Below are 27866 nucleotides of genomic sequence, written 5' to 3'. Positions count from 1 at the left end.
TTCCACTGCTTCCAACGAAGTGGGTTGGAGAAGCTGGGCATGGGGCTGCACCCCACAGGCCTGCAAGCCCTATACTTGCCCAGCCTCAAGACTGAAGAGCCTAGAGTCAGCGACAGAGATATCAGTGGTTTAATAGATGGGGGATCTTACACATTTGAAGCAAGGTCCTGGAGCGACACCCCACGGCGTGCGGCAGACAGCAGCTGGCAGGATGGCGGGACATGGCAGGAGTCTTCGCTACCCAGGGAAGGGGCAGATTTACCAGTTATAGGGGAATTGACGTCAGGTGGGCTCATCAGTTACCAGGGAAACCAGCAGAGGGGCACGCCCCTCACGGCTCCTTTGATAAGTTATCAGGTGGAGATGTTCTGATCTAAAGATTAGAATAATCACTAGCTCCGGTCAGGGCAGGTATGTAGCAAGGTCAGTCATGTGAGTGGGGTGTAGGTGAAGCAGGCACCGGTCCGGCAGGGGATGTACAGAGAGCATGAGAACAGCCATCTTGGAGGGCCTGATCATACACTGGGCTTCTGTAAATGAAGTCAAAATTCCAATTTCTCTTAAAATAGCTTGCAAGATATAATGCATAATTATGTAGCTCACACGCACAGTGCTGTACAGATGTATTCATTTGTCTCACGCAGTGCACTGAAAAACTCTAGTGCACTGAAAAACAAGAGTTTGGATTAGGAAACAAAGGCACAATTGAACTTGCTATTGCATGAGTAAAAGAGAGAATATTGTAGAAAGAAAAGATGACAGAGTAATTCATCAACTTAAGGATATTTCCTGTTTTTCTAACAGACTAAGCAAAACATCAAATTGCACTGAAAAAAAAAAACATGGGAGGTAGGGGCTGGGGGCAGTGTTGCTCAACTAGTAAATAATATTCTGTTCTTCAAACAAGACAAACTCAAGAAAAATGTCAAAATGTCATTTTGGTCTTTATTTTTGGACATGTAGCATGTTTCCATAAATCAGTTTTACATGTGCTACTTTTTGGAACATCCAAAGAAATACAATATATTTTTCATAAATTCCTCATCACTGCAAGTTCACTTTCAAATAAATGTAAGTAGCAGGGCAGAACAATATGTTTCCACATATTGACCAGTGCAACAATGACAGTTACAATTTAGGTATTCAGGAAGCCTGAAAATTAAGATTTACTAGAACAAGCAAATTTACTTCCATTTGCTAAAGGGGAAAAAAAAAGGAAAATATGCAAATTACATGTTTCATGCAAGAACTTTAAATCCTATTTCCATCTGAACTAAATGGCAATTTAATAGACAATTCTAGAAAAAAAAAGCTAAGAAACAAAAATAACATACAAGAAAAAACAGCAGTATGCCTTTAAAAATTGCTGAACAGAATAAATTAAACCAAATGTTACAGTTTCTTGCTTTATCATGAATATTGGCACTGTTTATTTCATATTTATAAGTCAGTTTCTACGCATAAAAATCCTAGTAAGATTTAATGGTTTGGGTCAGTCTGTTTTTCTTTAACAAAAGAACCCCTAACTTCTAGATTTTAAAAACTGCACTCTTGCATTTGTGTTTTAGTACAAAACACAAATGTATTTCTTATGTATCACTGGCAACCAATTAGTAGGTATGTTAAGATACTTTTTCAAAAGAAGTTCTGTGAATGTTGTCATTAAAAAAAAAATCCTGTACAGAATCGCAATACTGCCAGCATCTAACTAGCGCGCCCCCAGTGCCTCATTCTTGTGACTTCACAGTCCTGAATCACAAAAACTTATTCTAAGGAGTTCAAAGAATTAATAAGACACACCATGTGGATAACCGGGGGTTTAAAAACCCATGGCTATGGGCCACAACGATTACAGTTAACAACATCCGTCCACAAAGAGACCGTGTTCCTAAAATTTTCACACTCAATTGGCTATAAACAAAACATTCTGGGGTCAAGACTTCTGCACACTGACAATACTTATCAGGCATCAGCTAGGCCACAAGGGAAGGGAAGTGACTTCTATCAAAGGGACAGGGTAGCAGCTGATTTTGAGATGGCACACCTCGTACACTGCGCTCAGAAAACAAGAAGGCATTGACAGAGGACTAAATTATGCACTGAGAGATGTGGAGGGTTTCTCTGCACTATCATCAACAGTGGTATCGGTCCCTAGTATTTAAAAAGCAAAAAGTATTTTCATACACACAAGCGAAGATGAAGGCTCGACCTAGGAGAATGCATCCAATAGGATCAAAGAAGTACTGAGAGTACGCGGCGATTTTTTCCCGGCATTAGAAGCGTGAGCATTTTCGGCATGGCGGATATCTTACCACTCCATGTCAAACCTGACTATGACGAAGTGAGCCATCTGACTGATCAACAAAGAGCGAATGCACCCCCCACCCCCCACCCCCGGTCCTTACCGCAGGAAGCATCTAGGTCAACGTTCTATGCCTGGCAGGTGCTTAAAACATGCTGGGCGCTGACAGCCCATTTTACTCAAGAAACCTGCTGATTATATGGAACACTTACTGAGCATACCCAATAAAAGTTTAAGAACACGACTTAAGTGTCTAATAAATGTAGCATGAACACAACTTAAAACAGTTCACAGAGTTGTTGTACTTCCCTAAAGAAAACTTGTAAACATCTGGTGAATGTCTAATTAATGGTAGAACATTTAAAATTGGCCAAAAAATGCCCAGAAAACGTTTGGCCCTTCAGCACCCAAAGCTCCCAAAATATAACGTTAAAACATCTCTGCTAGAGGGATTTCAGTAGTCTGAAAAATTGCATACCTGAGTGGCTTCAATGTTCTCTCCTAAATTTTAAATAAGTGCAAGGAGTTTCTACACTCAGGAATTGCATAAGTGTTTATCTTTCCTCAAAATAAAACACGGAATGATAAAGAGGTAGCATAACTTACTATCAACTTTAAAAAGAAAAAAAGCAAGGTTATTTTCAATAGTCTTAATAGAACTATTACAAGTGTTTCAAATCTCACAATCCAGGCTTTCTTCTACCTGGTTTTAGGTACCTCACTGTTCTCATCCACCTTTTTCCTGTAAGGATACTGATGAGTCCAGGCACCCTTTGGCCCTGTGGCATCTACTGCAACATCGATGGTAGAATCTGGAGTCACCCATCTCAGGAAAATGAGGAAGAAAAAGCTGAATACAGCCAACAAAGCAAAAATGCAGCCTGTCAAGGGGCCACACTGAGAGATGAGTCTGTCCAGTCGTTTGTCCATCGATAACACAGCTTCTCCTGCCACTTGGTCGTACACCTGGCGGGAGAGAGCCGAGAATGAGCACCGTGAGCCACAATGAACAACGACCTGCACAGACCAGGAGTGCTTTAGAGATGTCAACAGAAGGCGCGGACATTCACTGTTGTTACAGAAATGATGCGACGAATGATACTGATTACACTACGTATTGCCATTTGAGACAACACTTATGGAGCGCCTATTCTGGACGAAACACTGGGGTATGTATACCCTGTGGTACAAAGATGAATCTACCACGGCTCCTGTCCCCTAGGGGATCCCCAGCAATATTTAACCAACTATGAGAATTCCAAAGTCCTGAGACGCTGGAGCAGCTTTGCGGGCGACCTGTCGAGGCCATATTTACTTCAGCAGTGACTCCCCAAGCAGGGAGGAAGGACTGGCCCTTTAAGGTTCCTTGACTCAACTACCATCAGAGAGTTACAATCTAGTGTGCTTCTGGGTACAGAGAGGCTCCTCTTTCCACAGCCAAGTGACGCCGTGTTGCTGAGCACAAACGGGGGGAATATACAGAGACATTTCACGGATTCCAAGTAAAAGGAGCAGAAAGAGATGGGGGAAATTTTGGTAGATGGTATAGGTCAAACAAAATAAAGTTTATTGCTGAGCACTGGTAGTAGGTGGCTTGCTTTTTTAAAGTATTGCTAAGCACTAAACTCTGAAATATTAAAGAAAAAAACAAAGGTCCTTGAATATACTTATTTCAAACACATAAAATGGGCCGGCATTCACGTTTTTTAACTGCATTTGGGCATTACCTGTGGTCACTCTCACGTTATCAGACCTGTAAACCATCTCCTTTTGAACTCAAGAAAGTTCTGACGTGCAGAGCAAGTTCTAAAGGTCAACGGCCTCTGAAAGGTACGGGCTGTTTTCATCTAGCTCCTCTACCCCGAGGACATTTGGAATACACTGTAGTCAGAATTATATCGAGCGTTACGCTGAGACTGGCAAATTATAAATGAAAAAGTATGTTTCCAGCATGAATGCTGATTTAATTTCTTGATCAATTTTTCTAAATAGCAGTTAAACTAAGGAGTTGAAAGGGATCAAACATCCTGTGTGGAACAGGTAGAATTAAAAGAGCAACTACAAACTCACCCGTGTGTCCACCTTTATTTCTAAGTCAGTTAATTCATGATCTCAAGTGACAAAATAACAATTTGCTACTATGGAGAGAATGACAGGGAGGACAATCCATGAGGGACAAGGATTAACGTCTTTTTTGGAATGTATACTGTAAGTTGCCAGAGTGTAAAACCGAAAACAATACAGACGTCCTACTATTACTTTAAGCCTAAATAAAAGAGAATTCGTGGTTTTTAAAAAAACCCTAATGCGCTCCTTTAACACAAGCTGACAAACTGTCACCGTAGTTCTTTGCCCCAAACTTATTATGTACAACAGCGCAAACTTCTGAGATTTACACGACATTGATCAAGAAGGTAAAGGCACAATTACAGAGATGTGGTCCTCAATCAGGGTGGGTTTCACTGAAAAAACCTGCCTAACCAAATATGCCTGCCCACCATTCCCATATCCCCTCTGTTCCTAAAGGGTCACTTTAGAATCCAGCAGTGGGCACAGGAAGATGAACCGGACAGAGCCCGAAAAGGCTCCCGGGGCGATTCTGCCACGCACTCCCAGCAGGTAATCAGTGCTGCACCCCAACTTCCAAAGGAAAACAAGGGAATGTACTTAATTCATACGGGTGGCACGATTGCAAAACTTCTAGAAAGTGGCTATCTCAGAGCTATTTCAGTCAAAACCGTTTGTTAGTTGAAACTTCTCATGTTTCAATGCAAACTGTGTATGACGATTTTTAGAGATAAGAAGAGTTTTGTTGCATTTCCATTCAAATCGGGGCTCACCTTATGTACGGGAATTTACAAATTCCAACCAAGTAAGAAAGCCTTTCTGCTTACTCGGCTCCATCTTGCTCTCTACTTTGGGCTAGACACTAGTTGCTCCACTGAATACAATGAGAGTATATAAAGCACTACCTTCTCCACGCTCCCAACTGTCTTTCTGGGTCACAATTTCTAAGAAGCACAGCGTTTCCATCCAGCTTGCTATGTGATAATAAGAGGCAGGAGGTAGACGAAGTCATGAGAGGTACTTAAACAAAGGGCACAACTGAGTAGAATAAATGAAGTCCTGACCTGGAAATAAGGAAGCATTTCCTACAACTGTACTCTCCCACCTAAGGGCATTAACCTATTTCCTGCACCTGTCCTTTTACCAATTTTCTACTGCTGCTTTTTATTTGTGATCCTATTGCCAACACTTGTCACGTGCTTTTTGAATTCTAACTTACTATGTTCTCAATCAGCCCAAAGATGCAAAAATCCCTCTCCTGTAGAAAAATCACAGCAGCTAGCAAAAGTGACACGGGAGTTTTAGGAAGCAGCCTGGATTAAATATTTGTAACTTATAAGTTGCCACAATCGGGCTAAGCAAAACCATATATTTTCTAATAGACCTATATGCTTTAGAATCGTAAAGAGCCTCAAGAAAATGTCTAAGAGTAGATCTTAATATTAGTTTTGCCTCTAATTGTTGTGACTTCTAGAAAATTTTGTAACTCCTGCATGCCCAGTTTAATGAAAGGTCTAGATACTGCATTACTGCTATTTTCAGATGTCAAATGCAATGATTTGACTAGAAACTGAGCCTAACATATACCAGAAGTAATACAGAATTCACTTCTTTTCATTTGGAAGAGACTTCATAAACTTAAGCAACAGAGCAGAAATGGTAAACCTATATAAAAGCAAGTGTGTACGTGAAACATCAAGTAAGAATTCAAGACACAATCTTCAAATACCCTTCTCTTAGCATGTGACATACTTTTTCAGTTCTCTCCGCAACATTCCTCCAGGTGTAGAAAGTCTTTACGATGTTGTGGATATTTTCTGGAGGCGGCAATGCTCCCGACTTCAGTTGGGAAACAGCTTTTTCCAATCCCTCACACAAAGATTTTACAGAAGGCTCACATAAAATGATAAGATTTTCTGGAAGTACTTCAGGAATTCCACCAACCCTGGTACTTACAACCTTAAAAAGGAAAAAAGAACATGTGATCCTCCATAATTCATCTCTCAGGAAAATAAACAATACCAGTTTAAAAAAATATTACAGACTGCATCTGATTATTTTTCAAAATACAAATACAGAGACCCCAACAACGTAATAAGCCCTCAAAGCTTTTTACCTGTAAACCACAACTGGCTGCTTCCACAATTGCCATGCAGAATGCTTCAGTAAGGGAAGTATTAAGAAAAATATGTCCTTGAACTAAGACATTTCTGACATCTTTGTGTTCTAAGGCTCCCAAGAGACGCACTCTGATTTTTGAAACGAGAGAAAAAAGAGGGGCGTAAAAATCATGCTACAAAAGAAATACCATTTATAAGCCAAGTGTGCTACTCATATTATACTTAGAATCTTACTGCTTCTAATGTTTTCCATCTCAAAAGATTAATATCATCCAACTCTGATCTAAAAGAAAGTCATATAAAGCTGTTTGGTTAAAGCTTGTACAGCTAACGTATTTCTAACTTTTGTCACACAGATCAAATTTCATCTTCTCCAAAATCAGTCTGCATTCAATGAAAATGTGAATACACCTCGATGAGTAAACGTTAAAGTGTCGTTTCTAAACAGGAAAATGTGCCTTTTAAATTGATGCTTCACGTGCACACAGCTCACGTTAACTAAGTTACCGAGGAAGAGAAATGTTCGGATCTGTACACGCAGAGCAATTTACATGATTCGGGCCGTGCTATTTAAATCACAACTCAGTATGGCTTGAGAATCTGCAAACATTTCCAATCAAATAGCTGTTTTTTTGTGCATTCTCGGGTGCCCCAACCAGTGCCCCCTAAAGTCAAATAATGTTGGGCTAACAGAAAAAATAAAATTATGAATTCCTTAACTAGGGTTCCCCATTTTATATAATTTTTCTTAAATAGGCCTTGCATTACATTTTTATGTCAAGTACATGTAGGAGAAGCAGCCCACTTAATGCAGGCATGTAGCCAAAACCAATTTTAGGTAACTGATATTTTCTCACCCAAGACAATACGGAATCCATCAATACCTGTCATGGAGCTGGTATCTTTCCCGTACTTCTTCCAAAATGACTCTCTTTGGTCCCTCTCCTCCAATTATGAAATTTAAATTGGGATATTTCTTACAGAGTTCAGGTATTATACCACTAAGCAAATCGGTCCCTGAAAACATCAAGTTGAATGTTTGAGTTATCAATAATTAACCTTAAAAAGAATTTTATCAGAACTTCTGAGAATCCACTCACTTTGAAAAGTAATATTAGCTATGCCTCCCTTACTTAAGGGGAGAAACAAATTCTCTTAAACCTTTCCTGGAATGGTGGAATCGTTCAAACTGCCAGGGGTCCCCCAAGAGTTCTTGAGGATATATACACTGACACCCATGGGTACCTTCCACTCACCCAGTTCGTGGACTATTCTGTTCCATTTCAACATTGTGTTCTAGGTTATTCACCTGTGTTTACACACCTACTGCTAACAAATGGCATTTGAGGTAGCTTACATTTCAGTTAAAACTTTCTGCAGAGCAGGAGAGTTGACTGGAGATCTGGGTCTTGACCCAGCCTTTTTATGAGCAAACTCTGAAAATGGGACTTTCCTGGTAAGAGAAAATGAACAGACCGACGTACCTGAAGTCCAAGGTCTCTTTCACCTACAAAATTCTACCAGCGTTATGATTCTACTTCCTACTATAGGAAAGGGCTAAGCAGCAAAATATGACTGCTGCCTCCATTGTGTTGAGAATGCAGTTTGTACAGAGGACTTTGCAGCGAACACTAGGGTATTAGCAAAATTTGTTAAGAGTCCATCCAAATCTGCTACAGCCCACTTCCCCCGAATGACAGTGAATGAAGGTGGCAGGACTTCCACTGCCAGATCATTACAGTCTGCAGAACAAAAGGGGGCATCTTGGTCCTTTTTTTTCTTTTTAATGAAACTTTCTTATAATATGTTAATACAACCTTAGGTAATATAAAGCAGCAAAATAAATCACGCCCTACTAGTCTGAAAGTAGCAATCCAAAGTGACAGTAGTGTTGATGTTTAAGAATTTAGCTCATTAACAAGTACAAATCATACACATTCAAAAGTAAATGTAAAGTAAGCCAGTTAAAGAAATGCATACACATACATACACAAGAACTGCACTTCTTCTATCAATCTTCCCAAATACAGGCAGATCAATTATTAAAAAGATGGTAGGAGAAATAATATATATAGGGTCATTTTTATTAAATAATTCCAAGTAGGATTTATTACGTAAACTCTGCTAGTATTTTCAAAATATGACTGCATTAGCAAACATAAATTCACGTGGCTTTTTTTTGTTGTTTTTGCGGTACGCGGGCCTCTCACTCTTGTGGCCTCTCCCGTTGCTGAGCACAGGCTCCGGACGCGCAGGCTCAGCGGCCATGGCTCACGGGCCCAGCCGCTCCGCGGCATGTGGGATCCTCCCGGACTGGGGCACGAACCCACGTCCCCTGCACCGGCAGGCGAATTCTCAAGCACTGCGCCACCAGGGAAGCCCCACATGTGGCTTTTCCGAATTATGAAAGCTTCTCATTAAAATCTTACCTACCTTTGTTTCAAGTTTATTACCAAGTCCATCAACTGGATTTTTAGATAAACCAGAAGGTGTCTTAATGACTTCTAACAAGTAACCTCGTATAATTGTTTCCTTCCCCTCCCTCCTTGCCCTCTCTCCCTTCTAATACAAAGGTTAAGAATCCATTCTTTAAATGAAAAAAACCCAAAACCCCACATATAGAGCAATAATCATAATTAGTAACAATAGCTACAATTACTGAGGGCTTACTATACCGGGCGGTGGGCTTTAAATGCATTGTTGTTTAATTCTGACAAGTACTTTAAAAGAAACGGAAATGATTAATATTATCAACGATCTATATTATTATTCTAAGAATAAAGGTTTTTTTCTCCCCATAATAAGAAATGTTCTGGTGCCTCTAGCAAGCGTCCAACACAATGAAACATACCAAAGGACTTTCAATTGCCATATTCTCACAAAATGGACAAGAAAAGCTCTGATCTGAAGTGCTTCTAAAGCACTTCTAAAGCACAGTCTAATAGAATCTTCTGAACCTATACCTAGGATAATGGTGGCTCGCTCGGCTGAGGGTGGAGGGAACAGGAGACCTTAACTGCAGAAGAGCTCAACTCAGGCTTGTCATCTCTGTTACTTACTGTGTAACCTGGGTGAGTTACTTACCCCCTCTGAGACTCAGTTTCTTTGTCTGTTACATGCAGATAACATCTACCCTACAGTTGCTGGGAGGGTCAAGTTAGGTACTGTACCATGTACAGGCTTTATCAACTGCAGAATATAAATGTAAGTCATCATTAGCACTAGAGCAGAAGTGGGGCATGTCTGCACATGTACGTGAGCGCTGCTAAACCCTGCCTGAGAGCAAAACAGGCTCAGTGGAAGAGGGAAGAGGCCAGGGATCCTGGGTAATAGGACTTCTGATTTATTCTCTCTTACTTAATATGTTCCAGTGGCCTTTGATATCTGGTCCAAATGAACACCTCCTAAAGAAATTAATTTATTAATAATTAATGGACCATTAATACAACTACTCACTTTTGAACTACAGATGTGGCCATTCCTTCTCAGAATGTTACTTTTTGCACAGTGCCTGACATACGGAAAGGGTTTGATAAATATTTGTTAAATGACTGAACTGAGAACAGGAAAGGCTGTACCTTCACTCTTTGGTGGTTAGCTCAGCTGGTTAAAATACCATAGTTAGTGAAGTAAAGGTAACAGGTTCAATCTCTGAACAGGTAAGTTAATTTTGCTCTGATCCTTGACCACGCACGCATCATATGCTTTCTCAGCTAGCTATCTCACAAAGGTATATTATTTGGTGAAAAAACAAAATAGGCACATTTCTTAAGTTACAACAAACACATTACCAATATCCCAAGAGGGCTTCAGAACACAGAATGCTGCTCCATTCACATCTTCTTCAAGTAAGGAATGGAAGCATTTCATTGCCTTCACCCCCAAAAACGCAGTTCAGTAGAAGTTTTCTCACCAACCTCCGCTTAGTGGATCACTGCATGGACCAAGGCTCTCCATTCCAAAGGTAAAACATCGTGGCCAAGGCCCACATCTGGATTTTAGGCCACTCCCTAGTACACTGGGACACTTCTGACCCCACCGCCGAGCTTCATGCTTACCAAGAATCCGCTGCATTTGTCCACAAATCTGTCTGACGCCTATTTTATTATACTTGTTACAGCATTTAAATAGCACAAAAATGGACAAAATGAGTTTCTGTGACACTAAGCTGAACGGTTTGAAAAATTCAATAAAGACACAGTAAAAAAAACCTTGTCAGATTAGGGGATATCCTGAACCACTGTATAAGGTCAAAAACAAATGAAAAATCCAGAAGTACATGACTTCGTGTGCCTTTAGAGGTTCTCACCACATTTAAGAGACCCAAACTGGCAACTGTAAGTTATGCTTTTTAAAGGTGACTGTGCAAGAAAGATGACGCAGCTCAAATCAGTGGACCAGTACTCTTAAGCCTGCAGGCCTAAACCAAATTATTGGTGATTCAGTGCATGGTAATAATATTTTGAGTAAATTAAAATATTTTAAAGGGGGAGGTTTACATATTATCTTTTTAACAATTCCCCACTTTTAGTGACAATTTTGATTGCTGGACAGGTTTTCAAATACCATCCAGAAAACCATTTATGTTTTGAATAACTGGACTGCTTCAGACTTTCAGTCAGCAAGGCTCTACAAATTCTACTGTGGCATCCATAAAGTGCTGCAGAGGTACTGAAACAATCCTCCTTGTGCACAGCAGACACATACCGAGTACAAACTGGGCTAAGTACTGTACAGGAACCACCACTGAGCCTCACGAGATTACCAATGCTGCCCAAATCACACAAAAGAAAAAAACTGAGCCTCGGAGACGTCAAGTAGCTTGTCTTCGATCACACAGGAGGATGGAGCCAGGATCAGACTCTGGGCTGTCTGACCGCCCTTTAGCACTTACGTGCCAATTCATTATTAACGTCTTATCTACGATTAAAGGAAATAAGCAAGCTACAAAACAGTAACGTGCAGAACAAGCTCACTGACTTTGAGTGTATGCATAAAAACGACAGGAAAGCTATAAATCAAACGTTCATTAGGGTCATCCCTGAATAATACAGTTACAGCTGATTTTAGTTTTCACCCTTGCGATTTTCTTAGTTTTCAAAATATCTGCAATGAAAAGAAAGGGTTATGTGATGGTCTGGGCCCTGGACTTGCTACTGCATGTGTACGGAAATTTTTAAAAGACCTGACCTATTAAACAACATCTGTTTATTGTTTTTCCTTTTAAATAACTATGAAAACATCGGGGGTGGGGGGGCTGGGGCTGGGGATAGCATTTACCACTGTTCCAGAAATTTCTCCTTTAAGATGTACAAAACATTATTAGACCCTTCTTTGCTGTATTTAACGCAGAAGTTGTTATAAAACCATAAAACAAAACCAAAAGCCCAACAATCATTATAACACAAATATTCAACAGCTTTCTACAAGGAAAAAAAGGCTGTGCAGTGCATTTGTAGCTATCATTTCATTACCTTTTCTGTAAACAAGTCTGCTGACAACAACAACAGTTATTACACTATCATGCCTTCTAAATGGGTCTGGAGTGAAGTCAGTAGGATCTACAGCATTAGGAATGACGGACACTATTTCAGGATTCAGTGCTGCTCTTAGCACAGTGTTTTCCTTACTAGTGTAAGAGACACAAATTATGTGGTTTGTGTCACAAAGAGACACAGTTAGAAGCTTGTTTGTAAGCACCGAGCTGACATCAGCAAATCCAAAAAGGGAATGGTCCGTGAAGACTGTCTGGAGGCCCATTGTCTTGGCGTGGAAGAGGGCATCATGGGCCATGGCAGAAAAGGAACTATGTGAATGGATTATCGTGACTCTCTCCCGAACAAATATGTACCTGAGCAATGGCAGACTGTGAAAGAGGGTCGTGGCTGTAGATTGGTTGTACATGACTTTCAGAGGCAAGTAATAGACTTTGAGGCCATTAGTGAGGTAACGGATGCCTTTGCGATTTCCGTAAGCATGGGTGACAATTATGACCTTGTGCCCTCTTTCAATCAGGCACTGAGAGAGCTGGTAAATGTGGCCTTCCACGCCTCCCATATTTGGGTAGAAAAAGTCCGACACCATGCATATATTATGGGTACAGGTTCTACACGTGGAAAGACGTCCAGGGCTGACATGGGAGAGTGAAGCTGAGGGACGCTGGCCATGCCCACCTCCTCCTCTACAGGCCATGCTGAGATGGTTTAGGCATTAGTCCTTAGAGCAACCCAGTTAAGATATGTGTCCTCTAGTACCTGAAAGAGAGAGTAAACAAGGATCTAAGCTCAGAGACAAAATACATTCCACACTCCAAATCCAGACATAAATATTCTTTTAATGTTAATCTGTTAGCTTTTCCCCTAGAAATAAAGCAAAGCGTATGATGAATTCATGCATTTGACAGCATTTACTTGCTTAGTACTTACTGTGTGTCATACAACAAAACTAGACTCTGCATGTCCTTATATCTTAATTTTGCTCTAAAAATACCGTTACACATAATCTTAAATAATGTTTGTTACACCAAAGTATAGAATACTTTGCCAGGTTAACAAACCAGTTCATTCACATAATAAAACATACGGATCTTTACAGAAAAGGTTTGCTAACCCCACTTCAGAGCTTAGCCATTGACTCAATGAATCTCATCAAGTTCGCTAGTATTAAGTCTGTGGTTTACACTAAAATATACCTGGAGTGAGAACTGTCTTTTGAGAGCAGCTTTTTAAAGTGTCACCTGTAGCACATGCCACAGGCCTTATTTTCTCCTTCCTTATTCAAGAATGGTGATAATCAAACCGTTCCCCTCATTTTCTTAAACTTTCAGTTACGTATATCTTTCCTCCATGAGTATCCCTCCCTTCAGTTTGGAATCGAAAGATAAAAACTAAACTAGAGACGGGCTGGATCTGGGGCCATTTTATACCTCTAAAGTAGGAAATGTTCAGCTCAGGGGTCCCCGAGAGCATCAGCGCAAAAATCATCAACTCAATGTTCAGTATGATTACAGATTCTTAGACATTTAAAGCTAAAGAGAATCTTGGAAAGTGAGTGAAACTCCTTCTCAGCTTTACAAATGAGATTTCCATGCCTCCAGAAACTCAACTATACAACGGGAAGCCATCCTAAAGGTCTGAGTTTCTGATGTCACCGCAAACTCAGAAAATGCAAAGTAACAGCTTGTGCAAAGTCTGTTCTCTCCAACAAAGTCATGTTTATTTTAAATATTGTCTCAAAAATACTCAATGAGTGTTTGTTGAGCTGAATTTGCTAACTACAATTCAACATTACCAAATCATAAGATTCTTCAAGTCTGTACTTTTAAGTGGCTTCACGAACATTTTCTTACTGTGGTTTGTCACCTAAACCCGAATTTCCAGTTCCATTCAATTTTAAAAGATGAATGATAACGAAAACAGTGAGTAAAGCACCAAATGAAATCATTTAAAGTTGTCATTAACCTGCAATGTTCTGTGAGAAATGTGCCTATCACGGTTATCACGCCTAACACTTCCATGGGGTAAAAGCTCAACAAAGGGCACAATCACAGAATCTTAAAATTTTAAAGTTGAAGAAAGGCTTGGAGATCTAGTGAATACCTCTCTCATTTTACGAATGAGAAACCAGACAAGTTGAGCGATCGGTCCAAGGTCCCCACCCAGCCACTTGAGCGGCAAATGCGAGATGGCCGTAAAGTCCACAGTCAACAAGTTCCTAGACAGTTGTTATCAGCAGAGACTCCAGAGAAGCCTTAGGGTGACCCGGCGGGGGCTTGGGGTCAAAAGGACGGTGCTTCCACCCACCCGCCGAGCGCCGTTCCAGCTTCACTCGCTGAGGGGTCGCTGGGGAGCGCCAGGGCCAAGGAAGGGATGACCCCGCTCAGTCAGCGACCCCGGCGCAGGCAGGCGGGGTCTCGCCAGGCCCAAAGGGAGGAAAACGGCCAAAGAGCGAGCAGGAGGTCGAGGCCGGGAGTCCCAGAGCCGTTCGCCCCGCCCGCCTTAGCCGACGCGGAACCGGCTACAGCTCGGCGGCCCCAGCGCACCCTCAGCCCCACTCGACTCCGGAGACCCTCGACCCCGACCTCCGACCCTCAAGCCGGCTCGGCTTCGCCCCCTGCATCGTCGGCCACGCTCCCCTGAGGGCAGCTCAGTCCCATCTGGAAGCGGCAGGGAGTACCGGCGCGGGAAGCTCAGACACGCACTTACCAGCGAGTCCCATGGCCGCCAGTGTCCGGACCTCCCGCGGCTGCAGCCGGAGTCCCGCCCCGCTGCTCCGAAGCACCAATCAGGGGCGTCCGCGCCCGAGCGCCGCGCCCCCGGAACAGCCAATCACAAAGAGGCGCTGGGGTCACATGCAGGAGTGACGCTCAGTCCCCACCCTTCAGCGCGGGGTGTAACGTCAGCGGGCGCCTGCACAGTTGCCACTATGTTCCGGAAGACTTGTTTTCTCTGTATTGAAAGCACTAATCCTCGGTTTAACCTTTTATATGAATTCTGAATATTGAGATTCTCTAAAAATCGGCCTTGGTCTCTTGTTACACAAGCAGCCCACCAGGACCCTTCGACGGGGTAAAACCAGTACTCCCAGCGTGCCTCGCAGCGACTCTTTGGCGCTCCTGGGAGTTGTAGTCCCGTGGCCTTCGGAGGCGAATCCGAACTTAGAAAACTCACTCCCAGGATGCACCGCACTTCTAAACGCGGGTCTTGCGGACCGTCGGGTGGGTTCGCGCCTTGCTTGTCTAGGTACAGCGTCTCTTTTCTGGAAGCTTGTTCTCTGGCTTCCAATTGGAGAGACTTTTGGCTGGGAAGGCTACAGAAAGCTGGGGTCATGGTGGGGTTTTGTTTGTTATTTATTATCTGTGCCACAGCAGACCTGCCAGTTTCTTACCACTCTGGTAGGATTGCTTGATGTAGTAAATAAAATACACAAATAAAAAGTCAAGTCAAAGTTTTTAGTAATTTGAATTTCAAATAAACAAATATTTTTTAATATAAGTGTGTCCCAAATATTGGGGTCTTTACTAAAAAAATATTCGTTGTTTATCTGAAATTCAGATTTAACTGGGCATGTTTCATTCTACCTGGCAACCCTCCACTCTGGAGGAAAAAAACCTGAGGTCTGACCTGAAATATCAACTCCCATTCAAACTGGTTCAGCTGGCTATGGTGGTGCTTGGCCAAGAGGCTAATGAATCACTGGAAGTGGTCTGATGGTCATCCAGCCCTCAGAGCGGGTACACAGGGTTCCCCAGCCGAGCAAATGCCTTCCTGAGCGCCATCACCACCATCGTTGCCAGCACCCATCTTAAGCCTGTAGAAAGCCTGTTCATCCCTGAAGATTTCGGCTCCTTTCTGATGCCCTACCCAAACTTCCACAAAGAATTAAATCCTCCCTCTTTTGTATTTTGACAGCACTTTGGCCATATGCTGGTATAGCATTTATCAGTGATATTCAATTTGTTTGCCTGTTCCCCCTCACACCCCCTCCCCCGCCTTCTTCCTCAACCTGATCCTTGGAGACTTGTGTTTTCTTGGGATCTCACATGGACCGCTTTCTGAAAATTGGCATTTGTATTTGCTTGTTAAACGTCTGCCTTCCCAGCCAGGGAGTAAGCAGAAGCAGGGTCTGTTCCTGGTACTAGACACTGAATACGTTTTAGCTGTATTAATGCCTGTGCTCCGCACCGGGAGAGGCCACAACAGTGAGAGGCCCATGTACCACCAAAAAAATAATAATAATAAAATAAAATAAAACTAGATATCACCTTCCCTTGAAATTCAACTCTTTGCAAATTCATACGTAAATTAGCTCTTGGATAATTCTGGAGTGGGAAGGCAATGAATTTGTATGGAGAACCCACTATCTATATATATACAAGGCACAAGGCAGGGAAAAACTGGCATGAGCTTTACCAGCAAGGAAACAAGGCAAAGTTAAGGCATATGTAAATATCTATGATAGATGGTAGGAAGCGAAAAATGTCACAAAAGAAATACAAGAAAAATACTGGGAGTTCAGAGGGAAAGAGTATTTCTGGCTGCCAGCATTTAGCTCCTGGAAGTAAAGAGTGCTCATGCAACTGCTGGGAGCAAGATTATTCCAAGAACAACGTGACCGGGGTACAGAGACAGATGCTGACTGTCCAGTGAATGCCGTTGTGCAATTTCACAGCGGGAGAGAAGGGCAAGGGTTCAGATAGGAGAAGGGCGGTATTTCCAGGGAAGGTTGGAGAAAACTGATAGAGGATCTTACTATGGAAAATGGATTTGATGCTGAGCCAGACTTCCAGCCAAGATGACATTTTCATTTAATATTTTGAGATTCCTCTCTTCTCATTGTGCTTCAAAAAGAAAAACAAGAGACATAAATGAGAAAATTCATGTTATAGCTGTGATTAAGATCCTAAATATTTCCAGGTATCAGAAACAGAACCAAAGTGCAAAACGGTGATCAGAACCAAGCCACATAGGTCCTGTACTCTGTATGTGGAAGCAGGAAGACACTGACGAGGGTTCAGCTCTTGTAAAACAATAGAGACTAAAAGGTCTCCATGTGTGGCTAGAGACAGGAACCAACCCTGTGGGAGACTGTTACATGGTGGCCTTCAATGAACCATTTTCCTATGTTCACACCGTTGTCTAATCCCTTCCCACATCAACTCTAGGCTTGGCCACGTCGCTCACTTGGCCAATGGGACATCAGTAAATGAGATACAGCAGAAGCTTAATACGTGCTTATGAACTGAGGCATGTCCTGTTGGAAGCTCTCCTCTTGAAAGCCAGTGGCTATGCTGTGAAGAAACTCAGGCAAGATACTGAATGATGAAAAGCCACCTGGAGAGAAGCCCTGGAGAATAAGAGTTCATCTTGGGCATTCCAGTGGCAGATGAGTTCCCATTCACTGGTCACAGAATCAATACTTCACTATTAACTAAATAATTATTTATTAGGCACCCACTACATGCAAGACATTGTTCCCACTCTGAGGATTATGAGTAAATTAGACAAAGTCCAGCTCTTGTTGAGCAAATGACCAAATCCATTAAGCTCACAATTTTCACCCAACTCTTCCTTTCCTTAAAAGTCTTAAAATGGATTATTTGTATCATCTCCTTTATCAAGTATCTCAGGCAGTATTTTAATCTCATCCAACTCTGACCATTATACCATCCAATCTGTTTCCACCTCCAAAGGGTCTCCCACCACACTGCTGTAGTCACTGATTTATGATCTGTGCTGTCCTATTAATGCATTTTCTGGCCTTGTGGCTTAGATAATCAGGGACATCATGCATCACTGGCATTTATTGTGTTTGCTTTAAGCTCTCGGGGCTTTCTCACATATTTTTATTTTGCAACACAATTTTGTGGGTTGAAAAATTGCAGCTCACGTTCCAAAGCTATTAGTATGACAGATATTCCTGTACGATGACCAGTGAACTCTAACAAGGCAATAGGCCAGTTCCGCCACCTCCACCCTAAGGACCCGCTCCATCCCAGCCGAGACCTAGCCTCAGGGAATCCAAGTCCAAGTCTCCTGGTGCTTAGAGATGGTTGGGGAGAAAATGGGGGGCCAGGTTTTGGAAGTGGAAAGCCGGATCTTGTATAGTTTTGTCCAGAATTCCCTATAACATCTCCATCTAAATGGCAATTGGGAAGCCAGAGCCACTAACTAAAATGTGGTTTGAGTTGGTTTTAGGGCAGATCCAGGAATCCAGTATAAGCCAAGAATGTTGCTCACAGTCATGCTTCTCTTTTGGCAGATAATCCCTTTAATATGTAAAGTACATTGTATTTTTCAAATTGTTTTCATTTATGGAGTGAAGTGACCAACTCTGAGATACAGGGAGATGAGATTATCACTCATGCCTCTAGCAGGAGAGGAAGCGAAGGCACCATGAGGTGGCTTGGCCTCATAATGCAATTAAGTGGCAGAGCCTGGCCTTCAACTCGAGTCTTTTCTCCTTGTCTGGGATTCGACCTCTCTTTTTAACCAATCAAGATGAGCAAAGTGACTCTAACTGAGCAGTGTCCCTTGGACCGTCTGCTGCCCCAGCTCTCAAGGGAACTTAACCAAATACTATTGAGGAGGAGAGAGTGGTAGAAACTGAATGAAGGGACAGAGCGAGAAGTTGAATGCTAATACATTTAAGAAACTAAGTTACCTGTGAGCTCTTTCAGAAGCCTGAGAATCAAACAGTACAACTAGAAGAAAGAAGGCCCATTGACATAAAGGTCATGAAGTGAGGACAAAAGGGACAGTGACAGGACAGGAGTGACTGGGCCAACACCAGTAAATGATGAGGCCATGGTAATGGCTGCACTGTGGGGACTGGTCCCAGGCAAGGTCAAGATCAGCTGTGTCCCCAGGGTAGGGGCTGAGAGCTAAGGCCAGGAAGGAAGCAGAGGGCCCAGAGCCACAGGCTCCGAGAGAACTTCAGCAAAGGACGGGAGAACTTGGGAACTGCTTAGGAACCCTGAGAGAGGAAGGGCAGGGATTTGGGACACGATCCAACCATTCTACCACTCGGCTCTAGGAGAAACGATACAGTTTTTTGCTATGTTTATCGTTCTTTATCTCCTTATTATTGTACTGCTCCAGATGGTCTGGCCTGAGAAACCTGGGTTACACAAGTTTGATCAGGACACAGTTCCAATCGCAAAGAGGTCACAGAGTAGTGGGGAGAGAACGTGAACATAACTATTTACAAAAGTGTGCAATACATGTAATAGATTATGTGTGTATCTATCATCTACCTACCTACCTACCTATCTATGCAAGATGCTTGGGAGAGCATCAATTTCTAAGTTATTTGCTAAGTAACTTAGTTCTGCTAGAGCTGCTAAATTCCCTCTGTTTTACCAAACTGTTCAGTAAATCTGCACCATCAACAAGTTATTTGTGGGAGTATTTGAGCGAAAAAGCAAAGGAAAAAGGCTTGTGCTCCCTTCCTGGGTAGCTGTGGAAAAGAGAGATGAATCACGAGGCCCTGAGAACTGAGATGTTAATGAGACTGAGAGTTGAATAAGCGCAAAAACGTGGAGCTGGAGGCGGCCGGAAGAAATATACAGCCGCAGAGATGTCAGGGGCACCAGTGGGCTCTCCTCCATCAAGTCAAGGTCAACAGAATCTCAAAGGAAAGACTGATGTCCAGCTGATTTGGGGGTCACATTTATTTAACCTCGTTTAGAACCTTAAACCTTCTGAGACCTATTCTTTCGGTTTCCCAAAAGTGGAGTCTAGTTTTCTTGTGTTCGTGTCTCTCCCACACCTCGCACTTCTGAATTCCTTTCTCTCCGTAAAATATATTTTTTTAGCATAAAATTTAGAGCGGTAGCATATTCAATAACACACGAAATTCTCTGGCTTGAATGATGTGTTTATTTTCTTTAAATACACTTAAATATGAAACAATGGACAGTAGTTTGGTAAACTCAAAACTACAAGCTGGACAGTAATCAGATAATCAGTGCTGATCATACAAATCAAAATCGGCATAAGAAAGAATCAGAATAATTCACAAGAGAGTTGCAATTAGCAAAGGACTCGAAGACTATGCGAACTGCCTCATCTGCTCTGAGTAATTAATCACATGGTACCTGCCATTCCACGATGATCAAACCCTTTTCACTCTCCATTCCTTGGTGTGCAGAGCACCTTCAGCTAGAAGACATCTGTCAGAGAGCCAGGGAGTCCTCAGCTGGTGTTTAATGGAAGGTCCATCTGGATTCACCACAGTACTATGTAAAACGGATTTTTTTTTCTAACACCTGGAACAGTGACAGCAACTTGGCAAAGCAGCATGCTGTTTAAAACGACAGGGATGGGGAACTGGGGATCAAGGCTGAATCAAGGATTTTCTCGATCGTGGAGCCCATGGGCGGCCCTTTTCTCCTTTGGAAAGCGGCAATGCTTTGGACATGCTGGTTTTCCATTTGCACAGGTTCTCATGTGAAAGGGGCATCTGTCCTCACAGCTGTTACAAAAGAAAATAAACATGAGAGTTCAGAATCAAGGACTAAATTCCAAGGAAAAACTCTGATCTGATTTGATTACGTTTTCAAAGTAAATTTTCCAGATACATATTTGAAATGTCAATATAAAATCCTGGATGGTTACCCCACATGGTTTCAAAATCTATTAAAGCACAATTGCTAACTTCTAAGCGTTCTATTCATCAGTAAAGTTCTTGCTATATAAATCCAATGACATCCCCTTCCTCAAGGAAAAAAAGCAAACATATGTGGATATATATTGAGAGAGGGATTGAGCTAAAGAGTCAGCTGATCTGAAATAATAATTGTTGAAATTTCATCAACTTTAGTTTTTGCTCAAGATCCATAAGCCAACAACAGTAGGCAGGATTTTCTTGACTTCACAATCAATCATCACTCTATATACTTATTCCATAGTTGCCAAACCTCTGTTTTACTATCAAAAAGGGGGCTTGGCACTGAACAGTAAAACTGGCTTAATAAGGAATCCCACCAAATCGAAATGGTATTTACATTAAATGTCAATGGGCCAAATTTGGGCAAAAGTGCAAAAGCCATTCACCTGCAGGTGTCTGGGTGAAATGTCTTGTGCTTCTGGCAGCAGCTCTCCAGAGTTTCTCTGCACTCAATGCAGCTGCAGTTTTCTGGGTGCTGGATGAGATCTCTGGGACATGGCGTTTTACAGACACACTCACAACGATCTTCATCAAACTTCATGTGTGGACCGCAGAGAGCCAGCCGCTCATCGCGAGCGTGATCTAAACAGAAAAAGTGTTGGTCAAAAAATACACCTCACACCTTCCAGGCTATGGGTAGAAACAGTGATGTATTTCCCCACCGCAGATCATAATACTAATATGAAGGATACAGCAGCGACAATGAACTTTGATTCCACAGACATCTGTCGGAAAACATGATCAGCTGAGAGAGGAGGGTCTGAGAGGCTTTTGACACACTTAGCTGACCGATATTTCTTCTAGAAAATATACAAAACAACTGGATAACTACTACTCCATGTCCAATTCTGATCATCGAGTTGAAATTCATTGCAAAAAACAGAGGAGATAGAAACTTTGGAAGAACTTGACAATGTCACCTTAGCATTCTTGAAAGGCTCGGAGGAAAGTTAAGTGTTGAGTTTCTTCCCCAAATCTGCTTCTCTCCCAGTGTGCCTCACTTAGTGAATGGTGCCATCACTCTTGACTCACCCGCCATGTTGAATCTAATTACCATGTCCACCCAGTTCTGCCTCCCTGAATTTATTCTTTTTCATCATCACTGTCACTGCCTCAATTAAGTCAGTACCTTGTACTTTTCGTGCAGATGGCACTCATTCACTTCACCACAAGTTTTACCCTTTCAATCCATTCTCCACAATATCAAATGCAAATCTAATCATGTCACTCTACTGCTCTATTTTTTTAAATTTATTTATCTTTGGCCGTGTTGGGTCTTTCGTTGCTGCACGCAGGCTTTCTCTAGTTGCTGTGAGCGGGGGCTACTCTTCGTTGTGGTGCGCGGGCTTCTCGTCGTGGTGGCTTCCCTTGCTGCGGAGCACGGGCTCTAGGCACGAGGGCTCAGTAGTTGTGGCTCGTGGGCTCTAAAGCGCAGGCTCAGTAGTTGTGGCGCACGGGCTTAGTTGCTCCGCGTCATGTAGGATCTTCCCGGACCAGGAATCAAACCCGTGTCCCCTGCGTTGGCAGGCGGATTCTTAAGCACTGCGCCACCAGGGAAGTCCCTGCTCTACTGCTTTAATTACCTTAAAAGGTCCTCTCTTTCCCAATAAGAGTCAATTTCCCCACCAAGACATAAGAGACCCTTCATGAGCTGGACCCTATTAACCTCCCAGACTCATCTTCTGTCTCTCTCTCATGTATCCTATGCTCCTCCATACCAAATTATAGTACTTTCAGTTCTCGTGATACGTCAGGGTCTCTCAACCCCATGATTTTCGCCTTGTCGTCCCCTTCGCTAGTCATCCTTTCCCCCTGATACCTTTCCCAACTTCAAATTTAGTTAAGTGCCCTACCCTGTGCATATTTCCATTCTGTCCTTTCTGGTACTGCTTACATTTGTCTGTTTATTTCTCTGTTTCCTCTGTTAATGAAAAACTCCTAAAGGTTACAGGGATCAGGTCTCATCGTTCTGGCATAAAATAGGCACTTGATAAACATTTGCTGAGTTTAGTTGTTGTAATAAAAGGGTCCTGAAGCAGGCCGATATGTGGAGATTCTGAAGAATCCCATCTAGCATTCCAAGACATTGGGTTAAGGCATATGGTCTTGCCAATATCTGGCCATTAATGATATATCAAAATGGCAGTCTCATGTCATCCAATCTCATAGTCTTAACCGCTCTGTGATCGATGATCTTTGAGGGCTCATGTGGAATGGGTACTGAAAGGCTAGGTCTGAGGATCCTCCATTCTGAATTGTGTGAAGAGGAAGAAGGTAAGCTTTGTAAGCCATATGCAGATGCCAGATGTCACTTTGGGGCAAGACGAGACTAGACAGAAGCTCCTAAAAGATTTGCGTGGATCACTAGGTGGCAGTAGAGATTCACTTAGAACACTTCAGGCTGTCCCAACTCCATTCTTAGAGCCGTGGTTTAGGGAAACACAGTCTACCGGGTATTTGCTGAACTTCAGCAAGGTAGTTGGCAGTGGCTGACCTCAATCCTTAAAGATAAGTTGAAAGTGACAGAGAATGGATGTAGGAGAGCTGAGTGAAGCGGTAACTAGCTAAGGGTGATACCCCATGTATTGTGTATCAATTTCAATCCTAGGGAAGTTGATGATGGGATACCAATGTGTTAGGTCCTCAGCCTTGTTCCATTTATCATTTTAAATCAATAAACTGATGGAATTTTTCAAAGTAAATTCTTGAATTTGTGGGTATCTTGAAGAATTTAAAATCCAGAATCAGGACTCCCTAACTTTTTTTCTTTTTTTGGTATTGTTAGTTTTCTTGTTTGTTTGTTTTTTAAAACAGTTTAGAGCAATGGCCTGAATCTAACAAGATGAAATTAAATTGGACTTGGATTCACTAACTCACATATGCTCATCCAGGGAAGAGAAGTTATTGTAGAAAAGGCAGCTGGCTTAATAGCCACGTGTGTGGGAAGAAAAAGTATTTAGTGAACAGTAAGCTCAATATATGTCATCATTTTGATGAAGCCACTGGAGAAGTGACCATGAACTTGGCCCACATTAACTGAGCTGCAAGAGATGAAAATGAGAAGTGATCAGAAGTGATCCAGGCTACCCCATGCCTCTCACTTCCATCATTGTCACAACTTCCTAAAAGGTCCCCTTCCTCCTTGCCTGCCCCAGGCCAACCCACCCTCTTGTACACTGTCACTCGGTTGATTTTGTTAAAATTCTAACTGGTGCTGTCACTGTCCACTTAAACCAGTTGAGTGGTTTCCTTTTGCGTTTAGCATCACATCCAAGCTCTGGGACACGCTTTACAAGGGTCCCCTGTGAACCTCTCCAGCTTCCTCTCTCACATCTACCCAGCCCCCTCCTGTAACGTTCCCACCATGCTGACCGTCTTCCAGCAGCCTGACGCGCTGCGGTCTTTCACTTCCAGCCCTGAGCGCTCATTTTTCCCTGGCTCAGAGCACTCCTCTCTTTCTCCACTACTCTTCCCGCCCTCAACACACATGGGCGCCGGCTAAGTCCCTCCCCAGGAATTACCTTCAGCAGAAAGAAGCTGCCTCACCAAAGGTTATATCCCCTCTCTGAGGCAGCCCATATCAAGTGACGAGTCCATAGAACCCAGCCCCTTTGCCTCAATTTGAGGCATCCCCCCACGGGCTGTCCCAGTTTCAGCTCCCCACAGGCTTGGCTAACGCCTCTCAGCAACTGCAACACGGTTCGACTTCTCCCTCTGCCCAGTCCTGCCCCCGACCCTTCACCTTTGAAAGCAGTCCTGCATGTAAACCTCCAAAGTACAAATCTCTCTCCCAGGAGCTGTGTACCAGAAAAAGCTTGATTAGAACAGCCTTTAAGTTCTATGTATAGAGCTTTCCACGATAACTTTCTTTTTAAAAAAATTTTTATTGGAGAAGAGTTGATTTACAATGTTGTGTTAGGTTCAGGTGTACAGCAAAGTGAATCAGTTATACATATACCTATATCTACTCTTTTTTAGATTCTTCTTCCACAGAGGTCATTACAGAGTACTGAGTAGAGTTCCCTGTGCTGTACAGTAGGTCCTTATTAGTTATCTATTTTATGTATAATACTGTGTATATGCCAATCCCAATCTCCCAATTTATCCCTCCCCTGCTTCCCCCTTGGTAACCGTAAGTTTGTTTTATACATTTGTGACTCTATTTCTGTTTTGTAAATAAGTTCATCTGTACCATTTTTTGGATTCCACACAATAACTTTCTAACACAGTTTAAAAATGGGTCACATGGAGAAAGAATTAGATTGGTTTTACACGGTTCTATAGGGTAAAGCTGAACTAACAAGTTGATGCTCTAGAGCTGGGCTGTCCAACATGCTGGCTACGGGCCAGAATGAGCATGAAATGGCAAGTGTGAATTGAGATGTGCTCTAAGTGTGAGATACACACTGGATTTCAAAGACTTAGCACAAAGAATGAAGGGTATATCCTTGATAAATTTTATATTGCCTGCATGTTGAAATGAGAGTATTTTTTATATATTAGATTAAGTAAAACATTAGAATTAATTTCATCTGTTTCTTTTAACCTTTTTAATGTGAGTACTATAAAATGTAAGTTGCATATGTGACTCTCACTGTAATTCCGCTGGACAGCACTCTTCTAGACAGAGAGAGAGACAGATTCAGGTTCAACATAGTTTATTAGCAACAAGAGTGTGCCCAGTGTAACTGGGATGCCTCAGTGGGTTTGTCAAGTTTCCCCATGACTGATGCATTTTCTAGCAGAGGATGGCTGAAGACTTGGTGGGAAGGATGTACATGACATTCTAGATTGGCATGGGCACTTACAGAGTTACTGTATGACCCAGCAATCCCACTCCTGGGCATATATCCAGAAAAGACGAAAACTCTAATTTGAAAAGGTACATGCACCCCAATGTTAGCACTACTTACAATAGGCAGGACATGGAAGCAAGCTAAATGTCCATCAACAGAGAAATGGATAAAGAAGATGGGGCACCTGTATACAATGGAATACAACTCAGTCATAAAAAGAGAATGAAATAATGCCATTTGCAGCAACGTGGATGGACCCAGAGATTATCATACTCGGTGAAGTAAGTCAGAGAAAGACAAATATCATATGACATCACTTATATGTGGAATCTAAAAAAATGATACAAATGAACTTATTTACAAAACAGAAACAGACTCACAGACATAGAAAACAAACTTATGGTTACCAAAAGGAAAGGGGGGAGAGGATAAATTAGGAGTTTCGGATTAACATAAACACACTACTATATATAAAATAGATAAACAACAAGGACTTACTGTATAGCACAGGGAACTATATTCAATAACTTATAATGGAAAATAATCTGAAAAAGAATATATATATAAAACTGAATCACTTTGCTCTATACCTGAAACACCGTAAGTCAACTATACTTCAATTTTTAAAAAAGATCTGCATGGGCATTTAAACTACATGAACTTTAAGATTCCCCCAAACCCTGGGCTGAGCTTTCATGAAAACACTTGGAAGCTGAGAGACCGAAGCACAGGGAGTAGCTTGTTATTTACAGTTTCTAGGACAGATTCCTTAGAGCTTAATCCTTACTAATCTTGCTTGTAGATCATAGTTGGAAACAAGCAAGGTTCAAATTGCATGATTCCTTACTATCTTTACAGTGGAATCACGTCAAGTTCTCTCAGAAGTCAATAAAAAGTGGATTCACTTTCAGCCAGATGTTCATAATCAAAAATCAGAGCATTGTGAGTTATGTGCAGTGACGAGAGCCTAGCTCATCTGGTTCCCAACTCCCCTGAGCCCAACAGCTGTGTTTTGCTTTTACTTTGCCCTCGTTTCAGAAGAAGTCTTCTCTTATTCCCCATTTTTTTCAAATTATTGGCATGTTTTCACATGACACATTTGAAAGAAATCAACACGTCCAAAATGACCTTACATTCCTGTAGGACTTTTATATAAATAACTTAGTAAAATGTGGTTGACTCGTGTTTCATTCTGAAGTGGCTTTCATTAAAGTTTATCATCCCCTTTCAAATTCAACGTTTTGGGATGCTCTAATCATTTGGGTCTTTAAGATTAAAAAGCAGAATGATGCATTGGTAGACTTACTATATAATTATAGCACAGGGGTCTCTGGAATCTCACTACTTCTATCACTCTTAGCTGTGTGTCTAGAAAGTTACTAGACATTTTGGTGTGTCCATTTTGTAATTGTAAAAAAAAAGGGATACTAATCATACATTATAGGATTATTGGGAGGATTAAATGAGTTGATACATATAAAAGGCTTACAAGATCGCTTGGTCACTAAATACTAGCTGCTACTGTTGTTATTATTATTATTACTATTATCATTTCACCACTGCTATGATTACCTTCCATTCCGGCGAGTGGATTCTCCTCCTGTAAAACACATTTACATTTGTTGCTGTCCCAGAGCATGTCAATAGGACAGAGTTTCTTGGAATGGGAACAGCTAGGAGGAGAAAACAATAAATCAGATTTTAAAGCTTTCGAGAGTAGTCATACCTTTGGTACATTTTTTAAGAAACGTTGAATACATTTCTGACTGGAGAACAGTGAAGATTTTTAAGGAGCTTAATTCATATTTATGAACAGCATGTTATTAGATAGTAATTCTGTAATTACAAATATTCTCCGTGGAAACGTTTGGAAACCAAACTGTAATTTTGGAAAGGTATCATCTTTTTAAGAGGATTGGTGTTAAAAACTATGTAAATTAGCTGTCAACAGAGCTTATTTATGCCAAGTGAATAGTGTTCTAACATAGCTCCTGAGCATTACGTCTGTAAAACGGAGATAAGAACATTGGCCAGGACAGCAGGAAAATCTTGAGGATAAATGTTCCTTTATTACGAGCTTTCTTTTCTACTTGGCACTCACACAGTGCGTTTACTCCTTTACTTGTGCAAGATCTAAGTATCCAACTTAATTACTTTGTATTTTTATTCAAGAGTTGTGATTTGCCCTTTGTTTCTCTGTAGTAAATTCTTTTTCCCCAAATCAATGATTATCTTTGATTTCAGAACACTTGAGGGTTCATAATTTGTCTCATAAAGAATCACAAAATACTCACAAAATGTCTAGTCAAATTAAATTTAAGTCATTTTTCATTTAAAATAATATTTCCCATTTGGTCAACTTAAGAAACTACCAGGGGCTTCCCTGGTGGCACAGTGGTTGAGAGTCCGCCT

General features: G+C 41.8%; 3 protein-coding genes across 4 annotated transcripts in view; all 3 read right to left on the bottom strand.

Moving 5' to 3' along the window:
- ASB11 (ankyrin repeat and SOCS box containing 11) overlaps positions 1-14738 on the bottom strand; it is a 42586-nt gene extending 27848 nt beyond the window's left edge. Inside the window, exon 1 of the mRNA XM_024744133.1 lies at positions 14694-14738. Coding sequence (XP_024599901.1) covers positions 14694-14706 — 13 coding nt within the window. The 5' untranslated portion in view covers positions 14707-14738. The remainder of the gene's footprint in view (positions 1-14693) is intronic.
- On the bottom strand, positions 924-14722 carry PIGA (phosphatidylinositol glycan anchor biosynthesis class A). Of its 2 annotated transcripts, XM_024744132.1 has the most exons (6): positions 14694-14722; positions 11964-12743; positions 7374-7506; positions 6486-6618; positions 6122-6328; positions 924-3268 (listed from the first exon to the last, which is right to left on the bottom strand). In XM_024744132.1, the coding sequence occupies exons 2-6, from the start codon at positions 12679-12681 to the stop codon at positions 3002-3004; spliced, it is 1458 nt and encodes a 485-aa protein (XP_024599900.1). In that variant the 5' UTR covers positions 12682-12743; positions 14694-14722; the 3' UTR covers positions 924-3001. The 2 variants fall into 2 exon arrangements, with proteins under 2 accessions (XP_024599900.1, XP_024599899.1); XM_024744131.1 differs by lacking the exon at positions 14694-14722 and having other exon boundaries at positions 11964-12748.
- A 5144-nt stretch (positions 14739-19882) lies between the features above and the next one.
- Positions 19883-27866, bottom strand: part of VEGFD (vascular endothelial growth factor D) — a 37652-nt gene continuing 29668 nt past the window's right edge. Inside the window, exons 5-7 of the mRNA XM_024744129.1 lie at positions 27027-27127; positions 21045-21240; positions 19883-20463 (exon numbers count right to left, since the gene is read on the bottom strand). Coding sequence (XP_024599897.1) covers positions 20337-20463; positions 21045-21240; positions 27027-27127 — 424 coding nt within the window. The 3' untranslated portion in view covers positions 19883-20336. The remainder of the gene's footprint in view (positions 20464-21044; positions 21241-27026; positions 27128-27866) is intronic.

This window comes from Neophocaena asiaeorientalis, unplaced genomic scaffold (assembly GCF_003031525.2).
Source record: "Neophocaena asiaeorientalis asiaeorientalis breed wild unplaced genomic scaffold, Neophocaena_asiaeorientalis_V1.1 scaffold882, whole genome shotgun sequence".
Lineage (NCBI taxonomy): Eukaryota > Metazoa > Chordata > Mammalia > Artiodactyla > Phocoenidae > Neophocaena > Neophocaena asiaeorientalis.
Note: the sequence above shows the minus strand (reverse complement) of the source record. Positions and strands in the feature narration are given on the sequence as shown.